The sequence below is a fragment of the Suricata suricatta genome, chromosome 13 (genome assembly GCF_006229205.1).
Source record: "Suricata suricatta isolate VVHF042 chromosome 13, meerkat_22Aug2017_6uvM2_HiC, whole genome shotgun sequence".
NCBI classification, from domain to species: domain Eukaryota; kingdom Metazoa; phylum Chordata; class Mammalia; order Carnivora; family Herpestidae; genus Suricata; species Suricata suricatta.
The window spans coordinates 33,218,227-33,231,580 of record NC_043712.1 but is presented as its reverse complement, the minus strand read 5'-3'; the positions used below and the strand labels follow the sequence as shown (position 1 = coordinate 33,231,580).

Here is a 13,354-nt window from a genome sequence, read left to right as displayed (position 1 = left end):
CCGCACTGAGCATGGAGCCTTCTTGGGATTCTCTCTCCCTCTACCTTTGCCCCTCTCCCCTGCTTGCTTACTCTCTCTCTCTCTCTCTCTCTCTCTCTCAAAAAAAAAAAAAAGCCAATACCTGCAATACCCAAAGTTATTTTGAGGATAAAATGAGTTAATACATACAAACACTCTAAGTGCCTGATACATCCTGAACTGAATAAATATTAGTTACTGTTATTTTCTGTGTTTCACTTTGTGATGATGTGATTCATGTCTGTTCACCTCACTATGCTCTCAGCTACATGAAGAAAGGAGCCTGTGCTGGTCTCCCCTGAGGTAGTTGCCTTGCAAAGTACTGCTGATTTTCCCCAGGATCTACACTCACCAGCCCTATTTGCTTCTGACCTACTAGTAGACTTGGCCTCAGAAGGCATCTTGACCAGCAAGGGAGAGTGTGGGGCTCTTCCCATGGGCAAGTATATGGACCCTAAGCCTAGAAAGTCAGAAGTCATCTGTGATCCATCAGGTCCCCACCAGGGAGGAGTGGCCATGATGCACCTGATAGGATGGGGCCTCTAGGGAATGTCTGTCTTTAAAAGAATTGTATAAAGAGGTGCAGGAATGCTGGAAATCCTACTTTATAGGTAGCATAAATGTTGATAGAATGAGGCCCAGCTGTAGCCTTGAGAGGTGCCTCACAAATCTTGCCCCTGGACAGGAAGCAAGCAGAAAGACTGGAGGTCATGGACAAGGATCCCAGGAGGATTCTAATGTAGGTAGAGAGGAAACATGGAGCCCCTAGAGGGGAACTGAAGATGGAAAGTCCTGGAACCTCTTCATCCATTGGCAAATTCTCTTTCTCCGGTCTTGTCCTTTCCACACACAATGTTTGGTCTCTCAACATTGTTCCTCTACCTGGTGCTGATGTAATTCCAGAGATGGAACTAGAAAACAAGCAGTTCCTAATATGTGGCCAAAAGAAACATGAACAAGAGAAGCAGAGAATGTTTCCTTTTCCTTCAAAGCTGTAGGAAGGCAGCCACTGGCCTGGGACAGCAAGGGGCCTGGCAAGCATTGTTTCTAGACACCTAAACTTCTGCGGGTGTTGCCTGTGGAAGTTCCTTCAACCTCTGGACCCCAGGAGTTCTGAGGGGCTTCTCTGCTTCTGGCCCAGGTGAGTGATACTGAAATGACACGTCCTCTGCTGAAGTGGGACTTGGGGGCCTCCTTCAGGAGTGAGGGAAGGGGCCTGGCACACCTCCCTTCTCCCTCATACAATAAGCTGGTGACCCTGCAGGATTTCTTAGTTCATGGAGGAATGCGAAAGTCAGTATCTCATTTAAATTAGCATAGGAAGTGAAAGACTCAAACCTTAGTTCTCAGGCTGTTAAAAAAAAAAAAGGATTTTAAGATAATAGTATTCAAATCCAGCATTTGCTACAAATAGATATAACCTTTCATAACAGGTAAATAGGCCTTGGGGAAAAGCAAAGAAGGAGATGAAGCAGGGTCACCTCCTCTTATTCCGGCCCTCAGGGGAGCCCCATTTCTTCACAATGTTCTTTGCCTCCAATGGGATAGCTGGCCTAGTGTACTCCGAGGGTCCCAGGTGCTGAGGAAGAGGTCTCACTGGAGCTGGTCCCTGGGGTGTGATCTGCCTCTGGTACTGGGCTCCGTTGGGGGCTTGGTAGCTGCCTGGAAGAGAGGAATCACCTTGAGGGACGTCCCCCAGGGTCATGGCCCACCCTTCCCACCCTGCCCTCACTGCACTGTGCTCTAAGCACTGTGCTGCATGCTTAGTCAGTCAACATAACCCCATTTGTCCCTGCCACGTGAGTGAGCAATCAGCATCACCCATTTCATAGATGAGGAAACTAAGTCTCAGAAACTGAAGGCACAGGCACAGGGCTGGTCAGCAGTGGAGCTGGAATTTCACTCCCCAAGACCACGCCTCGTCTGAAGTTTCACCTTAAGCCCCCAGGATTCAGCTACTGCCCAGCCTAGGTGCTCACCTGTCCCTGAGCTTCTTGATGGTGGGTTCTTTTGGGCCTTGAATGTTCTGTTGGCCAAATAGGACAGGAGCTCCCCCGGCAGGACAAGTTGTAGCTACAGGATAGAGTGGCACCTGTGAGCTTACCAGGAGCCACACTCAGATGTCCCTTCCAGCGCCTGCCCAGCAGCTGTTGTCCAGGTGCCCCAGCAGTCCCCATGCAACAAGGTCTGGGGTCAACCAGAAGTCATGGCCAAAGGCTCTCTGCAGCCAGCCAGCAGAGACCAGGGGGGAGTCTGTACCTGCTCTTGCTCTCTCCTGCCCACCCCCCCACCTCAAATGCCCCCAGGCTCAAGGCTGTAAGGATTTGCAGCCACGTGGAGCAGCTGCATTACTTTGCATTCCTGGGGCCAGAGGGAAGGACAGATGCAGACTGGGCCTGGGCAGGAAGGTGCTTCAGAGACAGTGTGCCCAAGAGAGCGGCAGGAGGCTCGTTCCCGGGTCTTTATACCCAGGGGAAACCCTCCAATTTCATCCAGGTCCTACCTATTCTCTGAGATGGGCGTGAGTAGCCCCTCCTCACGAAGTTGTACTTACTCAACCCACCAATTTGATGGGTCTCCCACTTGTCTGTTATCAAACTCTCCTTCCTGTGGGGGAAGAAGCCCTGATGCCCCCCCCCACCTCCCCTCTTTCCCTGCAGTGAGTGCCACTGCTGACCTCATTCCTTTTACGGAAGTTGATCTGATTCCTCCTAGAGGCAGGCAGGCAGCCAGCGGCCATCAAAAAGAGCCCACAAACCCACAGCTAACCTGCCTTCCCCAAGTCTCACGTTGCACTACCGCCGAGGCCCTCCAGGGGGCAGGGCATGCACAGAAAACAGGACAGGGACGTAGGCCAGGCTCTGGGCTCCGGAGAAGGGGGCTACAAGAGAGCTGAAGCTCAGGGACCCTAGCCCAACCCACTCTGACGACAGACAGGGAGACTGAGGCCTCAGGCAGGAAGTGACTGCACTAATGCGTTGCCTGACTTGGAGGAACCCGCCATCTCTCTCCCCTCTGTGGGCACCTCCTGAAGGAGAGGTTGAGTCCCCGAAGGAGAGTCCGAAGAAACCTCTCGTAGAAGTCGGACAGCTTTGCTGCTCCCCCGGCCTGGGTGACGGGGACACGCTGCTTCTGCGGTGCCTCCGCTTAGTCATCCCTAAGAGGAGCTGGACGCTCCAGCGCGGGAGTGGTTTGCCGGGGGCGCTGTGACCTCAGGACTCAGCAGGGGGCTCTCTCCTCCCAAACCCCGGACTCCTGGCCGTGCTGCCTGGCCCCGGGTTCTCTCGCTTCAGATAATCCTGCATCACCGCATCCAGCAGCCCCAGGTCAGTGAGAAATGCGCCAGGGAAGGGGAACACACCCTGTGCCATTAGGGTGGGAGTGGGGATGAGCTCTAGCTCTCAGGTGCCCCAAGGACTCTGCTCTGAAAACTCCGCTTCAAGCCTCCACCCCAGCGTTCCCTCAGTTCTCTTCCCCTCACCCTCCAAGAACACCAGATTCCTACTGATCGCTCCCCGGGGCCTGCTTTCGGCAATCCCAGGGTATGTGGTCCTGGGTCTGGTCACTTCTAATGGGGGATTTCTGGCACGGGGCAACAGGAGGCAGAATGGGAGGGGGAAGGCCCCTCCTCTCGGTGTGGAGAACTCTGTTTGGGAGGCAAGAGCCCCCTCTCTTCTGACCTTGGAGCCCCTTCGCCACAGGCCTACCCACCTTCTGCTGTCTCTTCTGGGCTCTCTGGGGGATGTTCTCCAGGCTGGCAAACTTGGAGATGCCTCCTGCTAGGGTCAAGGACAAGGTCAGTGAGGCCATTCTGCCCTCATTCCATTTCTTCCAAGATCCCCTAACCTCACACCTCAGACAACTGACCTAAGTTAGTAGCTATCAGTACTACTCTGTCTTCTAGCGTGCTCTGATTCTAGAACAATCCTAGGTCCAATACTCGCCGGATATGTGGCCTTGGGCCTGTGGCCTGGCCTCTCTGAGCCTGTTTCTTCATCTGAAAAATGTGAAAACTCCACCCACCTCACAGGGTCTCCAGAGGACTCAATATCATACTACTATCATCATTATTGTCCTCTCACACCTCCAACACATTCCTTTTCTCCCTTCAACCTTATCACCACCCTCTGAGGCCTGCACCACAGGACCATCACCTTCCATTTTCCAGATGAGGAGACCGAGGCCCAAAGACGGGCAGTGATTTTCTCAGAGGCCTACAGAGGAGAGGCAGCTCCCATTTCTGACCGGAGGCCCTGCCCTAGAGCTGCCTTTACCCCAACCCAGCCCCACCACTGACCAAGTGCTGTCCTCTGGGCTCTCAATGTGTGTCCAGGCCCCCAGCCTAGCCAAGCCGTGAATAAAGAGAGTCAGGGGTCTTGGGAGCATGGCTGAGTGGCCCCTGCCCACTGGAGTCTCTACACTCAGGCTGGGCCCAAGACCTGGCCAAAGGCTTCATCTCCCCAAGGTACCTCTCAGGACATTCCGCTCCACAGCAGTCTTTCTTCATCCACTCAGAAGGGGGCTGCTGAGGTGTCATCTCTGACTGACAGTCGGGGGCAATCAGGGCACAGGGTGGTAATACCTTGTTTCCTCTTTTTGAAGCTTCTGCCTTCCATTCAGGAAGGAGCCTCTAAGAACCCATTAGTTCCCCCAAACTCTTACAGGGTATCTGGGACATATGTCATGGCCAACTAGGCACCCAGAGGAGCCTCCTGACAGTGACTGATTAGCACTGATGCTTGAGGGGCAAAGTAGGAAGTCATAGAATGCACACATATCTGTCCCTGCCCCAGCCATTTGCACTGAAGGGTAGCCATTCGTCCATCGGGCCCATGGGATTCTCCTGCAGCACCCACCCTGGTACAGGCAGGGTGCCCTCCTCTTGCAGATGGACTGAGTACTGGAGGAGCAGCAGGGGTCTGGCTTTCTGAGGACAGGCTGGGCTTATTTAGGGAAGAAAGAACCCCCACACTGGTCCCCAACAGCCTGGAGGAAGAAGCTAAGTGCCAGTAGGGTGGACCAGCATGGAAGCCAGACACCTGCTAATTCTGCCCAGCTCAGCAGCCCCTGGTGGAACAGCCCAGCTGCCACCACTGTACCCTGTGACCCAGCTGTCTGCCCTGCAAAGTGTTCCTCACCTGCTCAGAGACCAAACAGGTCCTTCTTTCTGTTCGTGTAGACAAGACTGTAATTTTTCAAAGATTTTAAGTGAGAAATAAAACCACAACCTGTCCAGTCCCCTTCCCCCACTCACTCCTTCCTTCTTTCCAGACCTCCAGCCTCCACTCTACCTTGATAAGTAGCATCCCTGTTCAGTGAGTTGTCTTTGCTACAAAGCTCTTGAAATTTTCAGGAGCTTTTCCTGAGGGGAGGAGAAGGAAAAGAAGGAAGGAAAAGTTGAGGGAATGATGGGAAGGGTGTGAGTACAAATACTTTTGATTTGAGAACCCAGAAGATCAAAACTGTCTGGATGAGGGTTTCCACTGGGTTCCTCTGAGCTCCAAGGGCTCCATGGGCTCAGGGAGGGGCCCTGGCGGGGGAGCCTTCAGGTTGGTCACCTGGGGTCTCCATTCTCACTTCTTCCAAACAGCATTATTTCAACCAGTTTGGGTTCCAATTGGACATAGAATTTGTTGCTATAAAGTAAACCCTCAAAAATCTCCAATTTGGCTCACTGCAATCTCTCTGACATTGAAGGGACCTGAAGCAGAACTGGTGACCTAAGGTTCTAGGGAGGCTTAGAGGCCCCACCCCCAGCTCAATCCCTGTCCCTAAGATTAGCTGCCTCCCAAAAGGTCCCAGCTGAAAGAGGGGGCAATGCCAGCCCCCTGGGAGATCCCTCACCCTCCCTGTTCCTATGGAGAGAGGGCTACCCACCTGCAAACTTCTCCCCACTTCCGTCTTCTTCAGACCGCAAATGGCATGCAGTGAGAAGTTCCTGAGGATCTGGCATTCCCAGGAGGGGAACGGAATGAGCTCAGAGGTGGGAAGCTCCGCCTTCCTTAGCCCCGCCTCCCCGCACACCAAGCTCACTGGACCCAGGGCTCCACTCAGGTGAGTCCTTTGTACACCTGCCACCTCTGAGCACCCCAAGTCCTCTGGGGCCCCGTGGGTGCTCCCAGTGCAATCAGGTTGGTCCACAGGGTGTTGGACCTGTTGGGCGTGAAGAGCCTGGAGAGGAAAGAATTCCTTTTATATTTTTCCCCTTTTGGCTTTAGAATGTATTGTCAAACTTTTCACAATTTTGTCACAGTATGACTGAGTCTGGGCACATTTTCATATACTGAAGGCTATTTATGTCTCTTTTTCTATAAACTGTGGCTTCATGTCTTTTGCCAAATTTTCCACAGTGTGTCTGTTCTTGTTCTTATCAATTTCTAGGGACTCTTTATGTATTAGGGAGGTGAGTGCCTTGGTAATATGAATTGCAGACAGTTATTCCCAGTTTATCCTTTCTTTCTTTTTTGTTAGGATTATTTTGGTTGGTTTGGTGGTGTTTTTGTTTTTGGTGTGTTTGCTTGTTTTTCTGTGTATTGTCAAGATATTCTCTCCAAACTGACCTGTAGATCCATACAATCACAATCAAGTATGTCAGCAGATATCTGGTGGACATTAACTATGATTTCAAAATTTCCATAGAAATAAAAGTGGCCAAAAATAGTCAAGGCAATCTTAAAGAAGAACAAACTTGGAGGGCTTGCACTACCAGATGGTAAGCCTTAATATAAAGCAACAGCAATCAGGGCAGTGCACTATAATAGTGCAAGGACAGACAGAGTCCAACTGAGACCCAGACATATGAACATTCTGTATGTGACAAAAGCAGCGCACAGAACAACGGATGGAAGATAGTCTTCTCAGTAAAGCCCCGGGGTCACTGGTTATCCATATGGGAACCAAATTAATCCTGATTCCTACCCTCTGTCATAAACAAAATCAATTCCAGGTGGGTTTTAAATCTAAATGTGTATGTTTATTTATTTTTAATTTTTTAAATATTTTTATTTATTTTTGAGAGAGAGAGAGTGAGAGAGAGAGAGAGAGATGGAGCGTGAGCAGGGAAGGGGCAAAGAGAGAGGGAGACACAGTCTGAAGCAGGCTTCGGGTTCCTATCTGACAGCAGAGAGCCAGATGTGGGGCCCGAATTCGTGAACCATGAGATCATGACCTGAGCCAAAATCAGATGCTTAACTAGACTGAGCCACCCAGGTGCCCCTAAATGTGTAAATTTAAAACAATAACATTTGTAGTAGATAATATAGGGGAATATTTTCATGACCTCGGGGTAGGCACAGGTTTCTTAGGATATAATTACTAAGTATAAAGGCAAAAATTAATAAATTGGACCTTATTAATATTAAGAACTTCTCTTTGTCAAAAGACACCTTCCAGAGAGTAAGAAGGCAAGAACAGGATAAAAATACACTTGTCATATAATTATCTGGGAAAAAGCATGAGATAGGATATGTAACTAACTCACATCAATTAATAAGAGAAAGAGACAAGCCACAGAAAAAAATGGGAAAAGATTTGACCAGATATTTCACAGAAAGAGCCAAATGGCCAAAAAGTATATAAAAGGTTACACAACCTCAGTACTCATCAGGAAAATGCAAATTAAAATCACATGAAACACCACTACACATACACCAGAATGACTAAAATAAAAAATGCTAACAATGCCAAATTTTTTAATGCTTATTTATTTTGGGGGTGGGGGGAGGGGAGAAAGAGAGGGAGACACACAATCTGAAGTAGGCTCCAGGATCTAAGTTGTCAGCACAGAGCTCAATGCAGGGCTCGAACCCACAAACCATGAGATCATGACCTGAGCTGAAGTTGGATGCTTAACTGACTGAGCCACCTAGGTGCCCCTAACAATGCCAAATGTTGATGAGGATGTGAACCACTGGAACTCGCATGCATTGCCATGGTGTAAATGCATACAACTACTTTCTTTTATAGTATCTGCTAAAGAGGGACTTACACACGGGTACCTGGGTGACTCAGTTGGTTAAGTCTCTGCCTTCGGCTCAGGTCATGATCTCATAGTTCATGGTTTCAAGCCCTGCATTGGGCTTTGCGCTGCTGGTGTAGAACCTGCTTGGGATTCTCACTCTCTCCTCTCTCTCTGCCTCTCCCCCACTGGTGCCTTCTCTCTCTTTCAAAATAATTAAACTTAAAAAAAAAAAAGATGGACTTACACATACTCTATATGACCCCAAATTCCACTCTTAGGTAAATACCCAGTAGAAATGCCTACGTATGTTCACCATGCAAAAAAATGGTCAGAGCAGCATTATTTGGTAATTTTTTAAACCGGAAACAACCCAAACATGCATCAATAATAGAAAGGATAAAAAAAATGGGATATTTAAAAATATTGGGGTGCTATACAGAAATAAAAACGAACTCACAGCCACATTAAAAAATGTTTGGAACTTTACAAACAGATGAAAAAAGTCTGACATCAAGGAGTACATTCTGTATGATTCCATTTAGATAAAGTTCAAAAATGAACAAAACTAATTCAGAAGTTAGACAATTTGTTGTCCTTGGGATAGAGAGGGCAGGGACTTGGGATGAGGACATGAGGGAGGCTCCTGGAGAGGTGGTAATGGTCTGTTTCTTGGGGGTACTGGTTACCAGGTACGCCAGCTGTGTACACTTAGTATTTCCATACTTTTCAGTGTGTACGTCATGCTTCGACATGCAAATCCAATCAGTTTGATCTAGAATTTTATTTCTGTTTAGTCTCAAGGCCAGATGGCATAGCATTTGATTCAAGATTTTGGAATTACATGATCTCAATTCATATCCTGGATCTAACCCCTTCCTATCTTGGCGATCTTGGCCAAGTTACTAACTCTGAGCTTCAGTTCCTTCATGTGCAAAATAGGCTTATTATGTTACCCTGAGCATAGTTATTGAGGGGATTAAGTCCTCTCAATAAATATAAGCTCTTGTTGGTCCTTATTGGTCTTCGTTCTATGGACTGTGGAGAAGATGGATGATGGCTTGTGGATGACGAAGGAAAAAGGATGAGGCTCTAGTCAAGAGACATTTTCAAGATGAAGACTGAGGGAGAAGACATGATAGTGAGGTGCAGAAAAAGAGTCTAAAGGTTTGGCTCCACTAAGGACTCCACTGAGGACCATTCCCTGTCTCTCACCTCCTGCCCACCTCTAACAAGAGAGAGGGACTAACCAGATGATCTCTAGCTGGTTAGTCTTCCAGCTATCACATTGCTGGTTGGGAGGGCAATGCAAATGCCATCCAGAAGTCAAACATAAATTCCCATGTTTGACCCAAACTCAAACATAAAGGCCCAGAGTTGAGGCAAATTCTCAGTGGTGAGATCATGGCTTATTTTTATGTTCTCCAGGGAATGTTTTTCTATTTTATACAATAAGTGTGTTGCTTACTCAGAATAAAACACTATATGTGATATATCCATGCCCACATATTTATATTCAAATATATACGTATATATGTATATATATTAAAACTCCTAGATTACAGATGTGCCAGAAACTGGAATCCAGAAAACACCTGGAAAGGGAAGACACTGTTTCTGATGTATAAGGCCAAGCCAGCATGGCACGGACAGAGGTACACATGAATACAAATAATTCCTGCATGTTTCTCATGTTTTTTACCCCCTCACTTGGTAACCTACACTTTCTCTTTTTCCAGTTAAAATTAGTTCAATTTTTTTTTTACAGTATTTCACTTTGGTAATAAAACTCAAGACCAAAGAAGGCGAATAAAAGTGTTTTCTACTCACTGTTAATTAATTTCTGAAGCTAGTCTGGATGGAATGACCACTTGTTCTAGGAAGTTGTCATAGGGAGCGTTTACTAGCAATTGCAACAGAGATCCCTGCCTAGGAGAAGGACTTTTCTGGGGGGGAGTTGAGTACCTCACAAAGCATAGGAAACCTCAAGCCAGGTTCATTGTCAACCGCAAGCATTTTCAGGTCTGGCCACGCAGGATGCTGGCTGGGCCTGTGGGAAAGAGACAAACACTAGGAGTGTCAGACCAGGACATTCCAGGCATCCATGCATTTACCCAGGGAGCATTTGTTGTATCTGAATTATGTGCAAGACACCGTGCTAAGGACGACTGTGGCTAAATCAAAATTAAGGTGTACCTATCCTTCAGGGAACACCTACTCTGGATGTTCTGAACTCCTGTATTTGACTGCAGTCAACATCCAGAGAGAGGAGAGGTTATAGAGGGTAAGGAAAGTGAGTGGATGTGATAACTGTCACTGACTGTGGAAGGCTGGCTGGGTCTGGATTGTGGAGAGAGATGGATCCCAGAAGAGGAGCTGGATGAGGAAGGGCAGGGAGGAGGGGGCATATGCAAGAAGAGTGGAGAGTTTGCTGAAGCAGGGAGAGTCAAGGTGGGAACCAGATGTGGGGGGGCCTCTGTGGTCATCTAAGACTGAGTTGGATTTGGCAAGGGCTCCAGAGTTGATGAGGGACTTGTGAGCAGGGGAGAGGGTAGGTTAGAGCCTTATTTTAGGAGGGTTTTGTGGCAGTGGTGGGAGGATGAATGGAACTCAAGAGTCCTAGAAATTAGTCTTTTCATTGTAATTCCATACAAGCCTGACGCCTGAATTCTGAGCCCTTCAATCTCGTAATCTGAGAAAGATGGCCTTTTTTAGAGATGCTTTCTGCATCCTACAGCCAAGCCCTGTGCTGATACGTGCCAGCAGAGGTTAGTTTTAATCAAGTAAAGACAATAGGGTGCATTTTCTTGACTACCAGGGCTTGGAGTTACATCTCCTGTCTCCTACAGTTTACAAAACACTCAGTGTGCTGCTCTGGACGCTCCTGACAGCCCCGGGGCGCCCTCTTGCTGTGAGGAGAAACGGGCTTGGAGGGAATAGTTCCTAACAGTTTCACCACTCCCAGCGGGCCACTCCCGTGGCCACGGGCAATCCACTCCCTCCTCGGAAAGGAAGTCAGGGCGGAGCCAGCGGGGGGCGGGCCTCTGCGTTGCCTTGGAGACCGAGTGCGTCCCCGGGCAGTTGAGGTTGACCGCCCTGGCGAGTGGTGCCTTCTGCAGGTGGGGCGGCAGGCCGGGGCGCAGGGCCTCCCTCCATTGGCCGGGTTTAGAGGGGATAGCCGGGGACTGCACCACGCTTCTCGGTAGGCTGGCGGTTTGGTGGCGTGAGAGGAGCCTGCTGGGTCTTCTCAGCATACAGTAGGTGCCTAATTAGCATGGCCAAAGTCAGGCTGTTCCTTCCCTCCACTTCCACCTCTCTTTGTCCCCACTTGGCGGGGAGTGGGGGAAGGAGCGAGTCAGGGATCCTTCAACCTTGTTCAGTTCCAGTTTAGAGGGTCAAGGCCAGGTTGAAACCCAAGATGACACCTTGAGCACTTTCCCCAGGAGAGCTTGGGAGAGTGAAGCACGAAACAATAACGATTTATTATTCTTCCCCACCAAAGGCCTCTCCATTTGCACACTGTGTGGCTGGAAGAGCCAGCCTTCTCCGGTTCGGTTCCTGCCTGAGGTTTGCTTCCTTTTTGCTTCTTTGCCACGCCCTTCTTTTTTTGCTTAAAATGAAAACCCTAAGGCCTGAAAGGGGCCCCGGCTGTCCCTAGGAGCAGTGGGGTGGGTCCTCCCCCTGGCCTGGTTGCCGGGGCGGTGGGGGGCGGGGCGGGGCGGCAATCTCCTAGGCTGAGGATTTGTTTCCAAACCCCGGTCGTGATTCCCTGACAATGAATTTCCAACAGGGGCATCCCGTTCAGCCAGCCGCCAAGATGCCCTCAGTGGGGAAGGTGACTCAGGTTCCCAGCGGAAAAGTCTACCAGCAGATCTTCGAGGCTGAGGTAGGTGTGTCCCTCTGTGCCCCCTTCCCTGTGCTCCCCAACCTTCCCTCCTTCTGAAAGTTTCTTTGCCTGGGAACCCAATGAAATAAGGGCTTTGAAATTGTCTTGATTTTAAAAATAGTTCTTATTGGTTCTTAAAATGTAGGAATACAAAATTAGAATGTCTGTTCTTGAAAATTAAAAAAATTACCTTAAAATTTTAGTTAAATTAAAAGTTAAATAATTCAGAAATAGCCAAAATTAACCAGTAGGTGTCTTGGGACCTTTTCCTATGCAAAAAAGCATTTCTAATGTTTCTAGTTAAAACCTGGGTTTGATTCTATACCAGTGTTTTGAAACTTGCTTCTTCCCTGTTAACAGTATTACACAGACCTTTTCCATGTCAAGGAGCATTAATGGAACCGCAAGATGTTTTGAGGCTGCCCAGTGGTTTATCCAGGACTTCTCATAATGTATTAAAGTAACACTCTCTCAACAACCATATAGGTTGCCGGAATTGCCTAGTCTGTAAAAAACTTGTCTATAAAAAAATGCACAAAGAAGAACAGTATCTTAAAAGAAACACACAAACTCAAACCCTTCCTTTGAAATTATGAACCACTTATTTAAAAGGCATTTTCATTCCTACTTTGAGCCCTAAATAATGCTCTATGTAGGAGGCCAAAGAAACAAATTACTCACATGATCCTGCGGCCTGGAGGCAACACACCTTTCTTAACATCTGGCACACATTCTCCTGGTCATGTTTCCATGAGTTTAAAATTTTGAGATCATACTGTATAGTTTGGGTTATAATTTTTAATTTGTGCTTTTAATTAACATGTTTTATGGTATATCCTATCATAAGCATTTCCCTGTGTCATAACTAGTCCCTTGGAAGTCTCATTCTTCATAACTGCCTACCATTCTGCTGAAGGGACATTAGAAGTGTGTTCGACCAGTCCCTTGCTATTGGACAGCCCCATTTTCTAATTCCTTGTGATTATAAACAATGCTGGGACAAGCATCTTGGCCCTCACTAAATTTCTTAAGAGATACCCTTCTCGATGGCTGGATGTCTTCTGGGGAGTACCTGCCTGGGATGTACCTTAGGGTTGAAGGCCTCCCTGCAAAGTGCCTTCCTGCTGGCAGAGTCTCACGTGACCTTCTAAGACTGCGCAGTCAGCCCCGGGTAGTCCGGAATCTGCAGCTCAGATCCCCCACCCGGACCTTTTGTGCTTTCAGGTGCAGCTGGCCCGCTCTCTGGCGGCCGCCAGGAAGCGCGCTGTGGAGCGTTCTGTGACCCCAAAGAATGGCAGCAAGCCCTTGATGAAGAAGGTGGATATTCCTGAGGGGGAGATGATGTCTTCTCGGCAGCGGAAGTGGGCGCACAGCCTACCCAATGACTGGGTCACAGAAAATCCTGTTCTCTACAGGTGGGTCCTGCGGTCCGCGCGGCAGCTCCACATCCTGGGGGTGTGTCAGAGTCTTCAGAAACTCAGAAAGCCCTCACA

General features: G+C 48.5%; 1 protein-coding gene across 1 annotated transcript in view; it reads left to right on the top strand.

The window, feature by feature from the left end:
• The first annotated feature begins 5,935 nt into the window (after nt 1-5,935).
• The window catches only part of CCDC180 (coiled-coil domain containing 180), a 70,636-nt gene continuing 63,217 nt past the window's right edge, over nt 5,936-13,354 (top strand). The window contains exons 1-5 of the mRNA XM_029919652.1: nt 5,936-6,072; nt 9,605-9,630; nt 11,478-11,542; nt 11,766-11,861; nt 13,086-13,276. Of these exons, the coding sequence (XP_029775512.1) occupies nt 5,936-6,072; nt 9,605-9,630; nt 11,478-11,542; nt 11,766-11,861; nt 13,086-13,276 (515 nt within the window). The remainder of the gene's footprint in view (nt 6,073-9,604; nt 9,631-11,477; nt 11,543-11,765; nt 11,862-13,085; nt 13,277-13,354) is intronic.